The sequence below is a fragment of the Pimephales promelas genome, chromosome 11 (assembly GCF_988280905.1).
Source record: "Pimephales promelas chromosome 11, fPimPro1.hap1.1, whole genome shotgun sequence".
NCBI lineage: Eukaryota > Metazoa > Chordata > Actinopteri > Cypriniformes > Leuciscidae > Pimephales > Pimephales promelas.
In genome coordinates, this window is record NC_142779.1 from 35,953,534 (window position 1) to 35,975,495 (window position 21,962).

Sequence of the window (21,962 nt, forward strand, 5' to 3'; positions counted from 1 at the left end):
ATGGCGCATTAAGTCATCATGAGTAGGGTTGGGTATCGTTTGAATTTGAACGATTCTGATTCCGATTCCTTGTTTCGATTCCGGTTCCTAACGATTCTCGATTCCGATTCTTTTAAGAGGCAGGGTCAAAAAAGTTTAGCTAACCTTGCTAACCAACGGTCTTTCTGAAGGAAATACTCCTTCTGTAAAAATACTCCTTTTGTCACAAATTTTGCATTTTGCCGAGATTTCGTTATTTTTAGAAAAGTGAAGCCACACTTTGGACCGCCGACGTAAGCTACTCATGTTCGACTCGCGCGGTTATGCCAACACTTCCGGTAGACGCTTCTTCGTTGGTGTTGTTCAGCGGTTTCTTCTTCCGCTCGGCGGACTGTGAATATCGAAACTAGGAATCGAAATTTTTACTTCTGAACGATTCCGGGAAAAACTAAAAGTTAGTCTCGGTTCCAATCGATACTCGATTCTCGATACCCAACCCTAATCATGAGCCTAACAAGAAGTTAGAAAGAAAAAAATCAACTTTTGAGTATACAACATAAACCACATGCTGGTGAGTAAAGGATGACAGCACTCCTGGTAAATCTCTACTGGAGTCTGTCCGTGGTACTCACCGAGACCGAGCGGTCCCCTACAGCCCTCTTGGCGATGGAGGTAAAGCCTTGCCGGATGACCGGCCGCGGCTCGTCCAGAGGCTCCACGCTGACCTCCTCACAGTCCACCAGGAGCTTCACCTGCTCTCCTTTCACACTCAGGGCCAGCTTGTGCCACTCTCCGTCAAAGAGTTTCTCCACCCTCTGGAAGGTCCGCAGCATCTGTGTGCCTTGTGGGCTGGTGTAGAAGAAGTCCAGGGTTTTGGTGTCGCCCTGAAAACGAAGGCCCACCTGGTCCCGTCCTTCGGGGTCACTGACTTGCCACATATTCCAGGATGTTTTAGCAGTGTCCTTGGTTACTTTGAAGGTGGCGATGATAGAGTAGTCTGACGGTAGACCTCCTGGGTAGATGTCGCTGGATGGAGGGATATGTGCCGTTCACGGGGAAAAGAGACGGGAAGAAAATTTCAGCCAAATCAGCAGCTCCAGGCTACACAAAGTACTGGTGTTTTGTTCCTGAATGAATCAGTGACTTCGCCAATACATTGGCTACATGCAGCGTTCAAAACCGGGATATTAGCAATAACCCGGTCGCGAACGGCCATCTAAACACCGGCAAAACTTTAAAACGATTTTAAAAACCGGGATATTATACCTGGGGTACCCCTTTTCTAACCCGAATTTTTGTTCATGTAAACGTGTATCGGCATTAGGGTTGGGTACCGAAACTCGGTTCCAATAGGGAACCGGTTCTGACGTAAACGGTAGTAACCAGACCGAATAAGAATGAAAACTTTGGTGCCTGATTTCGATTCCTGAGTCTATGGCGTGAGGCGCACACATGCAGTCTCTCGCTGTCTCCCTCTCCAACATGCGCGCACTATACGGTTTATTGAAGCACTGTCTGATCTGTCTTGCACGCGCGCTCTAGATTCCGGGAGATTTGAACTAATTTGCGATCATCCGGGAGCCGTTATCAATATGCGGGAGACTCCCGTTCCGGGAGTTATCTGCTGATAGCGAGGAGATTAAACACATGTGAAATGTTTGGCTGCATTTCACATGTAAAATTACGCGTCAGAATAACGATTGTCTATGGATGTAGAAGAATCACCATTCACGCCGCGTTGATGCGCCGTCGTCATATTACATTAGCGCGTGCATCATCTGCTCCTCAGAGTTCTCTGCCGATAAAGGAAGCTTGTCGGCAGCGCGAGATATTTGGCAGCGAACTCAGCGTTTCGTTCTCTATCCAGAGAACATGGGTTACACAGAGACGTTCTCTTTCATATGTTTACTCAAAGCTGCGTATAAGACGCAGTGGGAACGAAATATCAAACTGGCTAAGAGCTTAACTTGTAAATGACAAGATAACTTACATGACTAGTTAAAGCAGACAAAACATGGGAACCTGTAGCCATGTCGATATTATATTACCCTGGTAGTAATCTCCAGTATAATTACATTGTTTGATATAATATTGTTTTATTTGATACTATGTACATATGAACTTTTATTTTATGTTGGTTTATTTATTATTACCATGTTACTTGTATTTATATTATATTGTAAGTTAATATTGCGTCCAGTTTGGCCCTATAAATAAAGGAGTATTATTTTTTTTGACAAAGTGTGAAGTACCGTTTTCTTAAGTACCGTTTCAGGAACCGTTTAGGCACCGGAACCGTTTAAAAAATACCGAGTAAGTACTGGTATCGGATAACCCAACCGATACCCAACCCTAATGGGCATATCCCCATAGTGATTTGTGTTCTGCGCATGTTCTATTCGCAAGGAATCTTGGTCTTTTGAGTAGAGAAACTTCTCGGCGCATACAAAAATCCGCGTTCAGTATACCGGAAGTAAACATGGCGAGACGCAGCACAGGGAACAATCAGTGGCTGACTAAATAGTTTTTGGCCCCACTGTATGTGTAAAACGATGAGATGAAGAAAGATGATTGAAGAAAGTTGGGTTTGTTTTAGGAGCATACACTCTTGGAGCGTTGAAGATTTTCTTATGGAGATTAAGATAAGCAGGGCTTGACATTAACACTCACCGACCCACTAAACGTGTGTGTATTTCAGCAGTGGTGTGTAACGCAGTCACTGTTACTACTTTCCACTTTGGCAGGCTGAATTTTATATATATTTTTGTATTGCAGTCTTAAAAAGGCATCTGAAATAATAAACTAAGTGCAACGTAGTGTTGTCAAAATTATTGATTTTTCGATACGTCAATACTGAAATATTTGAAACGCTTCCAATACTTTCCTCCGAATAGATACTCTCTCATCTCTCTGACATTGAGTTACACACAAACCCGCCTCCACTCACTCGTTTAATTCGCTCCGGATAAATATTGTTATTATTTTTTATTGGGCTTAAATTTCGGTGTGTGATTACACAAATAGAATGTCATTTTATTAATTCCTGCAAATTTGGGCTTACACCTCTTCTTTTTCACTGCTTATTGCACTTAAAGGGGTGATGAACTGAGAGATCTAATTTTCCTTGAGCTTTTGACATCTAAGAGGTCGTCATATTATAAGAATATCCTGTAAGTTTCAGAACTGAAAACGCACTTGTTAGTCCATTAAAAGCTTTTATTGACACCAGGCTCAGCAAACGACTCGTTTTTCAAAGTGGGGAACTATGACGTCAAAGAGGATAAACCCCACCCCCGCAGAAGAAGATCAACGCGGCTGGTTTAGCCCCGCCCACCGATTTGCGCATTACACGCATAGCTAAATAACATAGATGCCTACCTCGTGATGTCAAACCGGATCGATCTACCGAGCGATACAGAATATTGTGCAGCGCCTGGTTGTGGAAGAAGACAGTCGCTGCAGAAGCTTCCTCTGGACTCCAATAGGACTAAACTTTATTTTTAATGACGTTCAGCTGATGAGGTAAAACATCGTCCGTCTGTTCGCTTCATTTCACTGAGGATTGTTTTGTACTCAAGACTGGATTTGCAGAGCGATTAAGAGTAAAGAACGGTGCTGTGCCGTCTATATTGGATCTGACAGGAATGGTGCAACACACGGACTCTGGGTCCAACATGTATGGGCCAATCACTCCGGTCACCATTTTACAACATTGAACGATTTCAAAACAATTTCCCCCCAAGTGCATCGACGGGTGAGTCGAAACTCATTATAATATGCAAAAATGTTCTCCAATCACAGCAGTGGGCGTTTACTTCCAAGTCTTCAGTGGGAGACGCCCATAAAAACCCAGCGTTTCTCAGCAAGGCTCAAAACTAGGGTACAAAATAGCCTATTACTTATTCATTTTGATGTTTTTGAATGCAAAAACCAAGCGAACGTCATAAGTCGACCTCAGACAACAATATAATACAATTTTAAAAGCCAGTTCATGACCCCTTTAAACGGTCAAACACACACACAAAACAATGTCAAAATTGTTTTGGTGAGAATTCACGTAAACAGTCAGTTTTTTTGTTTTAAGTGAACGTAAACAGTGGAGAAAGAAAACACGTGCAACAGTATAACAGATCTGTGCATCAGGTCTTAAAGTGACAGCAGACTTAAATACTATATTAATAATAATAATAATAATAATATAAAAAAATATCCTATGGTACTATTGATGTCAAAATTGTGGCCAGTGAAGATGCAAAGAGGCTGGTAACTTTGAAAAAAAACACTAGCCAGAGCAGCCGTTGAGCAAAGAAGTAGAAATATTATGTCAATATTAGTAATATTTCTAGTTTACTTCAAAATGAAAATTCTGTCATCATTTACTCCCCCTCAAGTTTTTTCAAACCTGTATAAATTTTGTGAAACTCACACAAGTTTGAAATAAGTTGAGGGTGAGTAAATGATGACATAATTTTCAGAATATACTGTCATAATGATGGGTTACCATTTCCAAAAACATGCTTATGTTTGTGCTCAACACTGGTCTTTCACAGTGACCTTACGTGACGTTTTGCATTAATCTAAACCAAATGCTTCCCAATTCCCATTTATGCTCCTGTTTGTTTGTTTGTTTTTTAAGAGAGCCATTTTGTTGAAATTAGCCGTTCATGTTTCCAAGAACAATGCTCATTTACGCACTGTGTGGTAGCACAGCTCTCTTGTTTCCTATTTTGATGTTGTTGATCGCGTTTGGGGGCTGTTTAACAGTCATGTACTCTTTGCTCAAGCAGGGGATGTTAGTGGGAGGTGGTTGTGGACCCACGCACACAAAAGGAAAGACCCAGCATGTGCCATAACCACAGCTGACACCAACAAACAGCTGCTGATGCTTGAGAAAAACATCAGAATATAATACCAACATTTCAGGATGATGACTGTGCTGTTCTGTGATCTGTGCTACACATGATTTGATCAAATCAGATACAAACGCGTGGAAGATTCTGAGAAGCAGGAGCAGGAAATGAGAGATATTGTTTGGAGGCGAGCATGATTACACTCAGTGGAAAAGCAGAAAGAGTGGAAAAGTATTATGTCAGAAGGACGATATAAATACCTCATGCTCTTCTTGAGGTGGAGGGACGGGTTAACGCGGTACGCCACCGCATCGGGTCCGGACCCATTGACCCTTCTCACCCCGCTCGACTCGGACAAGCCGAACTCTTCCAACAGGTCATACGCTGAAGATGAGAGCAAATGGAGCGATCAGAAGGGGGAAAGTCAAGTAAATGGACTTAAGCTTCAAGATTTGCAGTATAAATTAGGTCTGTCACGTTTTATTCACTAGTAAATGAAAGAATAGAAATGATCTGGAGATTGAATTAAGCTGACACATCAGTTTCCAAAAAAAAAAAAAAAAAAAAGCCATGACAGAGTTCAATCTTCATCAAGTAACCCTACGGCACATACTGGCCAGAAACCACTTAAAGTGGTCCGTGCTTCCCTCTACTGGTCAATAAGAGGAGCAAATGTACGCTTTCATAGCTAGATTGACTTTCTGCCTGATCCATTTCATTTACATTGAAACAATAATCCTCATATGAAACTGCATTTTGTGGCCAGTTCGATTCTTACTTAGTAATTCCTGACATCTGACCAGGCCAAAGACAGCCAGGAGGATTGTGAAAACCAGCATTTTGTTCAAAGCTGGAAGTTTGGAAATCAAGACGGTCAGGATTTAAATGTGCCTGGAAAAGAGAGAAAGATAAGATTGAACGAACTGCGAAAACTTCATAGCATTGACATGTAGAGCCTGTATAATCGAACCACAGAAGTGTATAATATGCAGTAAATGTCCGGAAAATGGTAGATAAATGCTTCTATTAACAAAAACAATTGAAACAATGCATTTGAAATGGGAAGGAGGTAAAACATTCACTTCACAAACATTAAATTGCTTGCATCTAATCACATTGTGAACAACTATTTATTTTTAAGGAAAATATTTCCGATTTTTCTATTACTACACTGTAAAAATGAATATGCCTTATCTAATCAATACAATTGTGGCAACAGATTACAAACAATATTATTATTTAAATTCAACAAATTAGAATTGAGTAATAATTAATCAAATTATTTAAAATGAGTAAAGTTTACACTAAAAAATTAAACTAGAATATCTGAATAACAGACAGACGTCAAAGATTAATTAGGATCTCTTTATTTTAAATTTCCAACATTGAAGACACCTGATGTTAACAAGCGGAATCACTGAAGGAGAAAACAAACACCGATCACCATAATGATGACTTAAATGTACTTTTTTTTTTGGTACGTTTTACTCACACTGAAAAAAAATAATATGCTTTATCTAATCAATAAAATCGTGGCAACATATTACAAGCAATATTATTAGTTAAATTGTACAAATTAGAACTAATTAGAATGTTAATTTGATTAACTATTACTCAATTCTAATTTGTTCAATATTACTTGTAATCTGTTGGCACAATTTTATTGATTAGATAAGGCATATTCATTTTTACAGTGCATGTTAAGGAATTAATTTGATTAATTTTTACTCAATTCTATTGCTTATAATCTGTTGCAGCAATTTTTTTTGATTAGATAAAGCGCATTAATTACAGTGTATTTTAGTGAGTTTAGAATACTAGGACAATCAATATATAAAAATAAACAAAAACACACTAATTGATGCAAGAAACAGTACAATAAATTTACTATCAACTTTACAGTATAAAGATTTGAACTGGAATTGCAGCTCACATTTTAAACGAACTAAAGAGTATAAGCTATAAAACACACAGTGTACTTACATATTCCTGTGACGCTGTTCACTGCAGATTGGTCCTGGGCTGTTCCAGCAGTGATCATAAAGGCATTTTTAAAGCAGCATCTCTGGTCCCGATGTGACTGAGATGAACCTCCACTCGAGGCCTTCATGCCTCCAGCACATTATCCTATGCAAACACTGACCTTCACATTCTTCACACAGCCATTCTGCAGTCAAACGTTGCATTTGGGGACGTTTTTATCCATGCTGGTGTGTTTATGCACATTCATAGAGCCTTCGTGCAGTTCGGCACATATTCTATGGCCTCTGATCCCCCAAAATGACATGAAATGCTTTCATAACAAGCCGATTATATTTATTTTCTTCCACTTTGGGCAGACCAAGCATTAATTAATTGAGCATTAATTTGAACTAACTCTGCTAGCTGAACTTTCAGACACCAAGAACAAGAAAAGTCCAACTGTATCTCTGTTAAGCTTTGGGCAGACAGTGCATCACTGTGCAGATAGCGCACTAGGAGATAGATGTAGTATGTCACAGATAGGCACTAGCAGAGCTCTGCAAACATTCTCTAGGCCACAAACTGACCTATTAACCAGACCTCAGTATATGTTTCATAATGTTGCATATATAACAGCAACAGAAAACACTAAGTCAAGCCTTTTTAGTTGTTCACATTTTAAATCCAGGAAGGCTACTATACAAATAGCATTTACTAATTACTTTCAGAGTTGTTTTGCCTTTCTTTTATTTTCTCTTCAGCGATGGCGTTTCTCAGGAGCGATTACCCCAGCTCCTCCTGTCTCAGTCAGGGTTTGGCCTTCTCATTCCCCTCCAATCAGAATACATTCTCCAGTTATGTTGTACTTAAAATATTGACATAGTTATTGAGTAGTTCACTTTTGAAAACACTTTTGCTGATAATTTACTCGCCCCCATGTCATCCAAGATGTCCACGTCTTTCTTTCTTCAGTCGAAAAGAAATTAAGGTTTTTGATGAAAACATTCCAGGATTTTCTCCATATAATGGACTTCAATGGGAACCAAACGGTTCAAGGTCCAAAAGACAGTTTCAGTGCAAACTGTTCAAAGGGCTTTAAACGACTCCAGACGATGAATAAGGGTCTTATCAAGCGAAACGAGCGCTCATTTAATAAATAAATAACAAAGTTTAAGTTTTATAGGCTCAAATGCTCACCTTGCTCTGTTCTGTGATGCTCGTTCGTGACTCTCCTGTTCGAACTCGTTCATCAAAATGAACAAATCTTTCCCCGAGTCAACTCGTTCGCTTCGTTCGTTGAATGAACCAAATGACAAGAAAAAAGATTCATTCATTTTGATGAATGAGTTCGAACAGGAGAGTCACGAACGCGCATTACAGAACAGAGCAAGGCGAGCATTTGAGCTTATAAAACTTAAACTTTGTTATTTATTTATTAAATGAGCGCTCGTTTCGCTTGATAAGACCCTTATTCATCGTCTGGAGTCGTTTAAAGCCCTTTGAACTGTTTGTACTCAAACTGTCTTTGACCTTGAACCGTTTGTTCCCTATCAGGGAACTTGGAGCTGCGTGTAACCGCTATGGGAACGCCCCTGCGTTGTGCGTCCTGAAGCACGTATGGAATCAGTCCAATGGAGAGACGCAACATCCTAGGCGGGTGATGTCATCGACCAGGAAACTATAAATCACCCCGAAAACATCAGCGCAACAGCTTCTGTGCCTTCAGTCACGCTATGCGTGTAAACACTGTGTCTGTCCTTAGTATTTGCTAGGCAGGAGTTCTCCCCGCGGTTCGGGCGACGCTTATCATGGGGATCGCAAATGGATCTTTCAGCGGGGTTAGAGACGGGCTCTGCCTCTCTGCCTTTACCTGTTAGATCCAGTGTCTCAGCCCCGGTTCGGAAGCACGCTCTGCGGTTTCTTTCGTCTCTCCATTGGACTGATTCCACACGTGCTTCAGGACGCACAACGCAGGGGCGTTCCCATAGCGGTTACACGCAGCGTCTCATTCCCTTCAGGGAACTACTCCTTTAATGATATCTGCAATACGTACATGTTGGTTCTGTTCTGGCCACTATCTTCAAATATGATTGGCAATTAGCATACAGTTTGCAGTCTGTTCTGTTGCTCTTATCCATGCTAGGCTAAAGGGACTTATTGGCCAATTTATCGTAGTCCTGACCGAATGATGACTCTAGTAATTACTGAAGGTTTTTGTAAGGTTTTGAATAGTATTTCCTTCTGATGGATTTGGTAACACTTGAGTCTTATAAGTAATTATACATTATTAACATTAATGAATTGGGATGCAACTCGACTCTAAAAAGTAAAATGGTTTCCATTGGGTATGACACCTGCTCCTTGGGATGACCTAAAATCTCAGCTTTATTTATTTATTTGATGGAAAGTGTGTGGTTCCTCCACCTGACCACTGCCTTCTTTACCTTAATAAAACCATTTAACTTAACTTCCCTAAACATTTTCTCATCTGTTGTCATTTCAAGTTGTCCACTTTTTGTGCTTCTATGCATTTCCATCTGCTTTGGCTTTGAGCACATTCTGTCAAGTGACGCCAGTTTTTATTTATTTTTCTCCCAGGGTCCACTTGTGATGGATGTATCAATTGACGGTCTTTAAAGATTCAACCCTTTTGAATAACGCTATTGAAGCCGCCAACCACTCTGCCGGGTTCCTAGGCAATCGTTGCGGATCCCATCAGTCCGTCCCCTAAGACTTGAGTAATCAACATAAGTCGAACCCACCGGATGTGGTGAGAACATCTTTACTGTACTTGAGAAACAGCTGGTAATGCTTTCTGGGACATTGGTGACATAATTAGGCCAGCCTGTGTTCCCCATAATGAATCACCATTTGCAGCACTGTATCTTCTTTTGAACGTGGACCGTTTCGGATGGAACATGGGCCTTGACGGATGTGTTGAGTCATTATGGGCCTCATTGTCATTTTTGGAGGCTTTTGTGGTCCACTGCGAACCTAAAACACAAACTACTGCCAGTGAACTTTACCAAATCCAGTGATTCACTCTTCCCTTGAGCACTCATTATAGATCAACCCGATGCCTTCCACTTCAGCTGTTGGAAAGGGCAAAAGAAGCCAGCAAATCAGGCACTTTTTACTTAGCTACTCAAAGTAGAATAGATTTTATTCATCTATCACTGGGTGGAAGAACTGATCATTCCAATTATACTAATTATTAAAGTAGTTCACTTTTGAAAAAAACTTTTGCTGATAATTTACTCGCCCCCATGTCATCCGAGATGTCCATGTCTTTCTTTCTTCAGTCGAAAAGAAATGAAGGTTTTTGATGAAAACATTCCAGGATTTGATCCATATAATGGACTTCAATGGGGTCCAAACGGTTCAAGGTTTCAGTGCAAACTGTTCAAAGGGCTTTAAACGATTCCAGACGATGAATAAGGGTCTTACCTAGGACCATTTAAGCTTATAAAACGTAAACTTTGTTATTTATTTATTAAATGAGCGATCGTTTCGCTTGATAAGACCCTTATTCATCGTCTGGAATCGTTTAAAGCCCTTTGAACAGTTTGCACTGAAACTCTCATTTGGACCTTGAACCGTTTGGTTCCCATTGAAGTCCATTATATGGAGAAAATCCTGGAATGTTTTCATCAAAAACCTTAAATTCTTTTCGACTGAAGAAAGAAAGACATGGACATCTTGGGATATCAGATTTGGTTATCTTGAGAAGAGACACATTTCTGAGAGAATATATACGTTGACGAGAATTAGCTGATCAAACGCTAGTATTTGGTGCAGAACTCACTTTTTTCCCTTCTCTCTGATGTTGTGGAAGGCTAGGTTGTCCATATCCTATGTTGAGGATTAATTGACCTCACTATAGCTCATCTGATTACACTCTGACATACTAACATTAATCCCAAAACATTAAAGGCCATCTGGCATCTACACAAGATTGTTTTGGTTCTGTTCACGAGGACTGCCAGAGGCTACAAGGCTGATATGGCATTTTATTCCAATAAAACATTTTATTTTCTTCTGAAGACTTGTTAATCTCAGGCCCGAGACATTATTTTGTAAATGTTCAGAAGTCAGATAGTTTGGGGTGAATGAAAACAAGCGAGTCTGTGATTGTTGTGTATATTGTTGAGCTTTCTGCAAGCATATTTATTACAAAAAGTTGAGTAATTTGCATCACTCAGGCAAAAAGAAACCATAAATACACACAGGCATGATTGCACTTAATGAATGTTTTTTAGTCAGAAAGTTTGTGATTTGATGAAATGAACAATAGAGCGGACGCTAGAGACGAGTGTTATAAGTTTAAAGGCCATGATCAGGTTAGTTGTAGTGTATGATTGCAGTGGTTACAGTATTGTATTGCCCTTTAAATGCATAACAGCAGCTTGTCATTGCACTTTAAATAGATGAATAAATAACGGCGGTGTCCTGGCAGAATACAGGGGCATATTATCACCAACAGGAGGAAACGACTGTACATTCAGCTTCTCCCTCGACACGGACATGTGGAAAAGTGTTTGGTAGCCTAACAACGTACAGTCTTGTGTTCGCTGATCTTTCCCAGCGATCAAACTAAATATTAATGACGTTCACATAGAGTACAGGACAAATACACAAAGCCGTTGCATTCCACACACACACACTTCCTTTTTCACCTTCACAACAGAATAATTTACATCTCGCTACGCTTTTTAAAAATGAGAACACTTCGCAGCCTTTAGTGTGGATGTACGCGTGTCCAGTCTGACCAGTGCTGCCAGAACGAGGGCTTGTACCGTGGACTGGACTCTTGACTATCTCTTGCTGGTCTTGGCCAGTTTGCTAGTAGGGGTGCTCCTCCTTTGGGGAGTTGGGATCTTGGAGGGCTTCCCCCCGTGTTGGCGAGAGGATGAGCGCGGCCGTCCTGAGTCTGTCACGTTCTCCGACGCGTCCGAGCAAACTGACTGGATGTCCGAGATATCGAAGTCTGAGGCGTCGCTGCCGCGCCGACTGCTCCCTCGGCTTCCCGCTTTACTGCCAGGCCTGCTCGAGATCTTACTCAACCCTGAGGAGAACGTTTAAAGCCAGTTACAGATCAGTGTTATGATACTCAAATTAACACGACGGCTTGTGACTATTAAGATATTGATATATCTATATGTTGATCCCCCCCCCCAACCCCCAAAGGAACCAGAATCATTTCATCCAAACTACCACTGATGACAAAATGTAGATTCAAAATCATGATTTTCAACACTGCTGTTCGCAAAAAAAATCATATGATTGATTTAATTATTCACAAAACAATACATGGTAATAGACGGGAATATTTAAAGCCGCAAGGGCCCTCCCACCCGGTGGCTTTAGGAAGACAGAGCATGGTGGGCATTGTGCTTTTAGTTAGGTAAATATAGGTGAACTATGTCAATGTCAGTTAAAAAATGTCCTTTATTATGTGGATATTAGTCAGACAAGTGTTGCTAGCATGTTTCTAGCATGTTTAGAAGTCAATGGCATATTTAATATGTTGGTACTACTACATAACGCTGTTAAATATGTCACTTCTTGTTGCCAGTAGGTGGCGCTATAACTATATTTTGGAATTTAGATGTCTTCAGAGTTCAGACTAGGACACTTATAAAACATGCTAAATTTGGAGCACATTGGAAATTGCATGCTTAAGTTACAATTTGCATGTATAGTATGTGTTAAAGTGTTTGCTAGCATTCTAGTATGTTGTTAGCATGTTTGGCATTTGGTGGCACTTTTTTATATGTTTATTAGGAGTCCATAACAGTGTTAAACATGTCACTTCTTGTTGCCAGTAGGTGGCGCTATTGCTATAACTGAATATTGTCATGTAGATGTGTTCAGGCCATGACTCTTATCAAACGTGTGAAGTTTGGGGCAGATTGGACATACCATGCCTGAGTTACAGCAAATTCCTATTTAATTGCAGTTATAGCATGCTTTAGCACTTAGCTAAGTGTTTGCTAGCATGTTTTAGCACGTTCCAAGCATGTTTGGCATTTGGTGGCACTTTTTTTATATGTTATTAGGAGTCCACAACAGTGTTAAACATGTCACTTCCTGTTGCCAGCAGGTGGCGCTGTGACTGTAACTGAATATGAGCATGGTCATGTGTTCAGGACAGAACTCTTATCAAATGTGGGAAGTTTGGGGCAGATTGGACATTGTTTGCCTGAGTTACAGCAACTTCCTGTTTCATGGCGAAACATCGAAATTTGTCAGGCCGCTGAGGACACGCCCTTCGACGAAAACTCAAGATTTTCGCAATTTAACATCGCAAAGTCCTTAAGATTACACACACCAAATTTGTAAAGTCTTTTATAGCCAATATTTTATATTTGTTATCCCCAATCACTCTCTCGTTTTCTTTAAACGTGAGATTAGTAGGATCTAGTGGTGTCGGGATGAAAATCATTTTAGGCAGATAGTGGGTGAACCGTGCAAAAAACAAGTTCTATAGATTCTCATAATAACATGAGACAAGGAAGCAGAGTATAACCAGTCTGTCAATATCAACAGCAAGAAAAGTTTACTGAAGAGCAAAAGGTTTGTCCGCCTCACCCATGGCTTGACCTCTGGCCTTCATGACGGCAGCGTTGATCAGGCTTCCATCCTCTCCCGACTGAAAGCCTTTTCCTGACAAATATCCTGGAAGACGAAGCTTGCTGCCCTGAATGGGGGTGTTCTGAAAGATGATTTAGAAACAAATGGGCCATTTAGAAGAGGATAATGAGGACGTAATTGTTAGTTCACTGTTCGTTGAGAAGAGCAGATGTCTATACCTAACATGCTGGCAATAAGGACTTTTGCACCGGAGGAACGTTTTCATACTTCCTATCATGTTGCTGAAAGTACCCGCTTTTTGGCGTGTTCACACCGCAGGGACTTTAGACTAAACAATGATTTTAGACTAAACTAGAATGTACATTTCCAGAAGAAAATGTTAAGTGGTGCTTGCAGTGGCAAAACTCACCTCTCGGTTGCTAGGGTGTTGTGCATGATTGCATATGAGCTAAAAACGATGTCTGTATGATGTTCTGGTGCTGAGATATGGCTTAATCATGTGTTCCGGTGGTTGCTAGGATGTACTTGGTGGTTGCTAGGGTGTTCTGGGTGGTTGCTATGGTGTTGCTAAGGTGTTCTGGGTGGTTGCTATGGTGTTTCTCGGTGGTTGCTATGGTGTTCTGGTTGGTTGCTAGGCAGTTGCTAGGGTTTTCTGCTGGTTGCTGGTGTGTTGCTTAGCTCCTAGAGCTGGGGTGGGCAAACTTTTTGGCTCAAGGGCCACACTGGGTTTTAAAATTTGACAGAGGGCCGGCCCAGTGGCAGATTATACCAACAAACACATTTACGTGGATCACGTAATTTACGTGGTATATTAATTATGCTATAGATATCCCCATTTAGCAGTGTTATATTTTGGGGTTATTTTTTTATTTAATTTTATATTTATTTTAATTTTATATACATTTATGTTCTTTTTAAATATTGTTTATCCTTAGAATTATTTAATGAGCCTAACAGTAAATTAGAAACAAAACACCAGCAAGTGTACAATTAGTAGAGTACCTTATGGAGTTTTAATAAAGTTGAATTAATGTAACCTTCTCCAATTTTTAATCAAATTGCACTTAATACACAAACGTCATAGATTTGTGAAAAAATAAAATAAAAATAAACAAATTAACCAATTTATTTTAAAAATGATAAATAAAACTTAAAAATCAAAAGCAGATAAGAACATTTATTGAACAAAACCGGTTTCTGTACATGGCAGAGACGGGAGAGTAGTCGAAAGCCGGGCGATAAAGGTCGGTAACCGGAAGCAGTCCAAGAGAGAAATACAGAGGAGCAAAGAAACTAAATATCAAATGAAAAATAAAAAAATCAAATGAAAACTAATCAGGCGTACAAGTGGTTACTAACATTGTTTTTTTTTTTTCTCTGTGAGTTTCCAAAAAAGGAAAAAACATTAATAAGGAGGCTTGTTGCGCTTAAGTCACTGTCTGAAGGAGTGCTGAAATGTCAATGATTCAATCGTGTCAACGTTCTGTTTCCTGGGAAAAAATACACAAAAATACACTGTTTTCCTTTCCATTAGTTATAAAATGCATATAAAAAATTACAAAATAACGGTCTGACTCTGCAGCGTGAGCTTTGCAATGCAACCGTTATTTATTCACTGTATGGTTTCCATGGTGACGCGTTGCTTCACACGTGGCACACCGCAGCACAGCCACAACAGCTCTGAATGAAATATGATCTGATTTATTCAAGTATTGTAGGAAAAAGGCAAAATGAATGTGTGAGGGGAGGTTGGTTCGGTGAATGGGTGATGGAAGGAGACACAGGGTCGGCGAATACTGGGGCTCGTGCACTTTATTGAGTTACTTTCTCTCCCCACAGAGCTTACTCGCGCTCACAAAATTAATTCAGAATATTTCAAAAATAAATCACATATAAAACAGTACTCTTCCCGCTGGATACAGCTTCTCAGGTCACAAATGCAGCAACACTCTTTCCACTGAATACGGCTTGCAGCCCAGCGTTTTCTCTCTCTAGACAGAGTGCACGAGCAGTCTCTCGCTCCCCACTCTGTCAGCACGGCCCGCTTACCGCTCGGCTCCGCTCCCTCGCTCTCCCGCTACAGACATCGCTGAACCATGCCCCCTCGCCATCGAATGCAATCTTTATGACAATATTTTAAATAATCGACGGGCTGGATTAAACAGCCTAACGGGCCGTATGTGGCCTGCGGGCCGTAGTTTGCCCACCCCTGGTCTAGAGAGTCCATTTTTGCACTCAGGTCTAAGTCTCATGGCCCTCTAGCAGAATCCAGAGTTTTGAGAAGATTGGAGAAACTCAAAATTCCCCCCCCCCCCCCGAAAAAAAACAAAAGCGAAATTTTGAGTTTCTCCAGTGTTACCCCTTTTGTTTTTTTTCAGGTCGAAATTTTGAGTTTCTCTGATCTTCTTGAAACTCTGGATTCTGATAGAGGGCCATGAGACTTAGACCTGAGTGCAAAAATGGAGTCTCTAGACCCTTCCTGAGCTGAGATATTGATATCCCACGTGGCACTTATCCCATTATAAAAACAGTGGGTTCGCGGACGGTGGAATTTCGGGATGGCCCTTGGTGCCACAGACTCAGGGGGCCTCCCTGAGTGCAGTAAAATGTTTTTTATCCCAAAATTTTGAAAGCTAAGCTTAAAAACCATGTGTCCACAAACCCACTATTTGTCCAATAACTCACTATTTTTATAATGGCATAAATGGTAAATGGACTGCATTTATATAGCACTTTCATAGACCTAATGGCCACCAAAGTGCACCAAATGGCCATATTGCCTCACATTCACCCATTCATACACTCATTCATACACCGACGGCGGTGTCAGCCATACAAGGCGCCGTCCAGCTCGTCGGGAGCAGCTGGGGTTAGGTGTCTTGCTCATGGACACCTCAACACTTGGTCAGGTGGAACCGGGGATTGAACCACCAACCTTTCGGTTTGTAGACAACCTACATGAACGACTGAGCCACTGCCACCCCTAAATGTTATGTGGGATCTCAATATCTCAGCTCAGGAAGGGTCTAGAGACTCCATTTTTGCACTCAGGTTTAAGTCTCATGGCCCTCTATCAGAATCCAGAGTTTTGAGAAGATTGGAGAAACTTAATTTTTCGCCCGAAGAAAAAAAAAAAACGAAAGGGGTACCACTGTCGTTTTTTTTTTCCGGGTGGAATTTTTGAGTTTCGATATCTCAGCTCTAGAAGGGGCTAGAGACTCCATTTTTGCACTCAGGTTTAAGTCTCATGGCCCTCTATCAGAATCCAGAGTTTTGGGAAGATTGGAGAAAGTTAATTTTTCGCCCGAAAAAAAAAATACGAAAGGGGTACCACTGTCGTTTTTTTTTTTCGGGTGGAATTTTTGAGTTTCCATATCTCAGCTCTGGAAGGGTCTAGAGCCTCTATTTTTGCACTCTAGTTTAAGTCTCATGGCCCTCTATCAGAATCCAGAGTTTTGAGAAGATTGGAGAAACTTAATTTTTCGCCCGAAAAAAAAAAAAACGTAAGGGGTACCACTGTCGTTTTTTTTTCGGGCCGAATTTTTGAGTTTCGATATCTCAGCTCTGGAAGAGGATAGAACCTCAATTTTTGCACTCAGGTCTAAGTCTCATGGCCCTCTATCAGAATCCAGAGTTTTGGGAAGATTGGAGAAAGTTAATTTTTCGCCCGAAAAAAAAAATACGAAAGGGGTACCACTGTCGTTTTTTTTTTCGGGCCGAATTTTTGAGTTTCGATATCTCAGCTCTAGAAGGGGCTAGAGACTCCATTTTTGCACTCAGGTTTAAGTCTCATGGCCCTCTATCAGAATCCAGAGTTTTGGGAAGATTGGAGAAAGTTAATTTTTCACCCGAAAAAAAAAATACGAAAGGGGTACCACTGTCGTTTTTTTTTTTCGGGTGGAATTTTTGAGTTTCCATATCTCAGCTCTGGAAGGGTCTAGAGCCTCTATTTTTGCACTCTAGTTTAAGTCTCATGGCCCTTTATCAGAATCCAGAGTTTTGAGAAGATTGGAGAAACTTAATTTTTCGCCCGAAAAAAAAAAACGTAAGGGGTACCACTGTCGTTTTTTTTTCGGGCCGAATTTTTGAGTTTCGATATCTCAGCTCTGGAAGGGGACAGAACCTCAATTTTTGCACTCAGGTCTAAGTCTCATGGCCCTCTATCAGAATCCAGAGTTTTGGGAAGATTGGAGAAACTTAATTTTTCGCCCAAAAAAAAAAATCCGTAAGGGGTACCACTGTCGTTTTTTTTTCGGGACGAATTTTTGAGTTTCGATATCTCAGCTCTGGAAGGGGCTAGAGCCTCCATTTTTGCACTCAGGTCTAAGTCTCATGGCCCTCTATCAGAATCCAGAGTTTTGGGAAGATTGGAGAAACTTAATTTTTCGCCCAAAAAAAAACAAAACGTAAGGGGTACCACTGTCGTTTTTTTTTTTCGGGCCGAATTTTTGAGTTTCGATATCTCAGCTCTGGAAGGGGCTAGAGCCTCCATTTTTGCACTCAGGTCTAAGTCTCATGGCCCTCTATCAGAATCCAGAGTTTTGGGAAGATTGGAGAAACGTAATTTTTCGCCCAAAAAAAAAAAAACGTAAGGGGTACCACTGTCGTTTTTTTTTTCGGGCCGATTTTTTGAGTTTCGATATCTCAGCTCTGGAAGGGGCTAGAGACTCCATTTTTGCACTCAGGTCTAAGTCTCATGGCCCTCTATCAGAATCCAGAGTTTTGGGAAGATTGGAGAAACTTAATTTTTCGCCCGAAAAACAAAAAAAACGTAAGGGGTACCACTGTCGTTTTTTTTTTCCGGGTGGAATTTTTGAGTTTCCATATCTCAGCTCTGGAAGGGTCTAGAGCCTCTATTTTTGCACTCTAGTTTAAGTCTCATGGCCCTCTATCAGAATCCAGAGTTTTGGGAAGATTGGAGAAACTTAATTTTTCGCCCCAAAAAAAAAAAACGTAAGGGGTACCACTGTCGTTTTTTTTTCGGGCCGAATTTTTGAGTTTCGATATCTCAGCTCTGGAAGGGGCTAGAGCCTCCATTTTTGCACTCAGGTCTAAGTCTCATGGCCCTCTATCAGAATTTGGGAAGATTGGAGAAACTTAATTTTTCGCCCAAAAAAAAAACGTAAGGGGTACCACTGTCGTTTTTTTTTTCGGGCCGAATTTTTGAGTTTCGATATCTCAGCTCTGGAAGGGGCTAGAGCCTCCATTTGTGCACTCAGGTCTAAGTCTCATGGCCCTCTATCAGAATTTGGGAAGATTGGAGAAACTTAATTTTTCGCCCAAAAAAAAAAACGTAAGGGGTACCACTGTCGTTTTTTTTTCGGGCCGAATTTTTGAGTTTCGATATCTCAGCTCTGGAAGGGGATAGAACCTCAATTTTTGCACTCAGGTCTAAGTCTCATGGCCCTCTATCAGAATCCAGAGTTTTGGGAAGATTGGAGAAAGTTAATTTTTCGCCCGAAAAAAAAAATACGAAAGGGGTACCACTGTCGTTTTTTTTTCGGGCCGAATTTTTGAGTTTCGATATCTCAGCTCTGGAAGGGGCTAGAGCCTCCATTTTTGCACTCAGGTCTAAGTCTCATGGCCCTCTATCAGAATTTGGGAAGATTGGAGAAACTTAATTTTTCGCCCAAAAAAAAAACGTAAGGGGTACCACTGTCGTTTTTTTTTTCGGGCCGAATTTTTGAGTTTCGATATCTCAGCTCTGGAAGGGGCTAGAGCCTCCATTTGTGCACTCAGGTCTAAGTCTCATGGCCCTCTATCAGAATTTGGGAAGATTGGAGAAACTTAATTTTTCGCCCAAAAAAAAAAACGTAAGGGGTACCACTGTCGTTTTTTTTTCGGGCCGAATTTTTGAGTTTCGATATCTCAGCTCTGGAAGGGGATAGAACCTCAATTTTTGCACTCAGGTCTAAGTCTCATGGCCCTCTATCAGAATCCAGAGTTTTGGGAAGATTGGAGAAAGTTAATTTTTCGCCCGAAAAAAAAAATACGAAAGGGGTACCACTGTCGTTTTTTTTTTTCGGGTGGAATTTTTGAGTTTCCATATCTCAGCTCTGGAAGGGTCTAGAGCCTCTATTTTTGCACTCTAGTTTAAGTCTCATGGCCCTCTATCAGAATCCAGAGTTTTGAGAAGATTGGAGAAACTTAATTTTTCGCCCGAAAAAAAAAAACGTAAGGGGTACCACTGTCGTTTTTTTTTCGGGCCGAATTTTTGAGTTTCGATATCTCAGCTCTGGAAGGGGATAGAACCTCAATTTTTGCACTCAGGTCTAAGTCTCATGGCCCTCTATCAGAATCCAGAGTTTTGGGAAGATTGGAGAAACTTAATTTTTCGCCCAAAAAAAAACAAAACGTAAGGGGTACCACTGTCGTTTTTTTTTTTCGGGCCGAATTTTTGAGTTTCGATATCTCAGCTCTGGAAGGGGCTAGAGCCTCCATTTTTGCACTCAGGTCTAAGTCTCATGGCCCTCTATCAGAATCCAGAGTTTTGGGAAGATTGGAGAAACGTAATTTTTCGCCCAAAAAAAAAAAACGTAAGGGGTACCACTGTCGTTTTTTTTTTCGGGCCGATTTTTTGAGTTTCGATATCTCAGCTCTGGAAGGGGCTAGAGACTCCATTTTTGCACTCAGGTCTAAGTCTCATGGCCCTCTATCAGAATCCAGAGTTTTGGGAAGATTGGAGAAACTTAATTTTTCGCCCGAAAAACAAAAAAAACGTAAGGGGTACCACTGTCGTTTTTTTTTTCCGGGTGGAATTTTTGAGTTTCCATATCTCAGCTCTGGAAGGGTCTAGAGCCTCTATTTTTGCACTCTAGTTTAAGTCTCATGGCCCTCTATCAGAATCCAGAGTTTTGGGAAGATTGGAGAAACTTAATTTTTCGCCCAAAAAAAAAAAAACGTAAGGGGTACCACTGTCGTTTTTTTTTCGGGCCGAATTTTTGAGTTTCGATATCTCAGCTCTGGAAGGGGCTAGAGCCTCCATTTTTGCACTCAGGTCTAAGTCTCATGGCCCTCTATCAGAATTTGGGAAGATTGGAGAAACTTAATTTTTCGCCCAAAAAAAAAACGTAAGGGGTACCACTGTCGTTTTTTTTTTCGGGCCGAATTTTTGAGTTTCGATATCTCAGCTCTGGAAGGGGCTAGAGCCTCCATTTGTGCACTCAGGTCTAAGTCTCATGGCCCTCTATCAGAATTTGGGAAGATTGGAGAAACTTAATTTTTCGCCCAAAAAAAAAAACGTAAGGGGTACCACTGTCGTTTTTTTTTTCGGGCCGAATTTTTGAGTTTCGATATCTCAGCTCTGGAAGGGGCTAGAGCCTCCATTTTTGCACTCAGGTCTAAGTCTCATGGCCCTCTATCAGAATTTGGGAAGATTGGAGAAACTTAATTTTTCGCCCAAAAAAAAAACGTAAGGGGTACCACTGTCGTTTTTTTTTTCGGGCCGAATTTTTGAGTTTCAATATCTCAGCTCTGGAAGGGGCTAGAGCCTCCATTTTTGCACTCAGGTCTAAGTGTCATGGCCCTCTATCAGAATTTGGGAAGATTGGAGAAACCTAATTTTTCACCCAAAAAAAAAAACGTAAGGGGTACCACTGTCGTTTTTTTTTCGGGCCGAATTTTTGAGTTTCGATATCTCAGCTCTGGAAGGGGCTAGAGCCTCCATTTTTGCACTCAGGTCTAAGTCTCATGACCCTCTACCAGAATTTGGGAAGATTGGAGAAACTTAATTTTTCGCCCAAAAAAAAAAAACGTAAGGGGTACCACTGTCGTTTTTTTTTCGGGCCGAATTTTTGAGTTTCGATATCTCAGCTCTGGAAGGGGCTAGAGCCTCCATTTTTGCACTCAGGTCTAAGTCTCATGGCCCTCTATCAGAATTTGGGAAGATTGGAGAAACTTAATTTTTCGCCCAAAAAAAAAACGTAAGGGGTACCACTGTCGTTTTTTTTTTTCGGGCCGAATTTTTGAGATTCGATATCTCAGCTCTGGAAGGGGCTAGAGCCTCCATTTTTGCACTCAGGTCTAAGTCTCATGGCCCTCTATCAGAATTTGGGAAGATTGGAGAAACTTAATTTTTCGCCCAAAAAAAAAACGTAAGGGGTACCACTGTCGTTTTTTTTTTTCGGGCCGAATTTTTGAGATTCGATATCTCAGCTCTGGAAGGGGCTAGAGCCTCCATTTTTGCACTCAGGTCTAAGTCTCATGACCCTCTACCAGAATTTGGGAAGATTGGAGAAACTTAATTTTTCGCCCAAAAAAAAAAAACGTAAGGGGTACCACTGTCGGTTTTTTTTCGGGCCGAATTTTTGAGTTTCGATATCTCAGCTTTGGAAGGGGCTAGAGCCTCCATTTTTGCATTTAGGTCTAAGTCTCATGGCCCTCTATCAGAATTTGGGAAGATTGGAGAAACTTAATTTTTCGCCCAAAAAAAAAAACGTAAGGGGTACCACTGTCGTTTTTTTTTCGGGCCGAATTTTTGAGTTTCGATATCTCAGCTCTGGAAGGGGCTAGAGCCTCCATTTTTGCACTCAGGTCTAAGTCTCATGGCCCTCTATCAGAATTTGGGAAGATTGGAGA

General features: G+C 40.9%; 2 protein-coding genes and 1 long non-coding RNA gene across 8 annotated transcripts in view; 1 reads left to right on the forward strand and 2 right to left on the reverse strand.

The window, feature by feature from the left end:
• LOC120492264 (uncharacterized) overlaps positions 1 to 5,668 on the reverse strand; it is a 38,296-nt gene extending 32,628 nt beyond the window's left edge. Inside the window, exons 1-3 of the mRNA XM_039690460.2 lie at positions 5,608 to 5,668; positions 5,090 to 5,213; positions 612 to 1,005 (exon numbers count right to left, since the gene is read on the reverse strand). Of these exons, the coding sequence (XP_039546394.2) occupies positions 612 to 1,005; positions 5,090 to 5,213; positions 5,608 to 5,668 (579 nt within the window). The remainder of the gene's footprint in view (positions 1 to 611; positions 1,006 to 5,089; positions 5,214 to 5,607) is intronic.
• A 3,728-nt stretch (positions 5,669 to 9,396) lies between these two features.
• The window catches only part of LOC120492266 (uncharacterized), a 53,337-nt gene continuing 40,771 nt past the window's right edge, over positions 9,397 to 21,962 (forward strand). Inside the window, exon 1 of the long non-coding RNA XR_005625423.2 lies at positions 9,397 to 9,561. This is a non-coding gene — a long non-coding RNA (uncharacterized LOC120492266). The remainder of the gene's footprint in view (positions 9,562 to 21,962) is intronic.
• The window catches only part of dst (dystonin), a 302,233-nt gene continuing 291,203 nt past the window's right edge, over positions 10,933 to 21,962 (reverse strand). For all 6 annotated transcript variants that reach the window (XM_089117354.1, XM_089117353.1, XM_089117352.1 and 3 more), the window contains 2 exons: positions 13,383 to 13,506; positions 10,933 to 11,856 (listed from right to left, as the gene is read on the reverse strand). In XM_089117354.1, the coding sequence (XP_088973480.1) occupies positions 11,606 to 11,856; positions 13,383 to 13,506 (375 nt within the window). In that variant the 3' untranslated portion in view covers positions 10,933 to 11,605. The remainder of the gene's footprint in view (positions 11,857 to 13,382; positions 13,507 to 21,962) is intronic.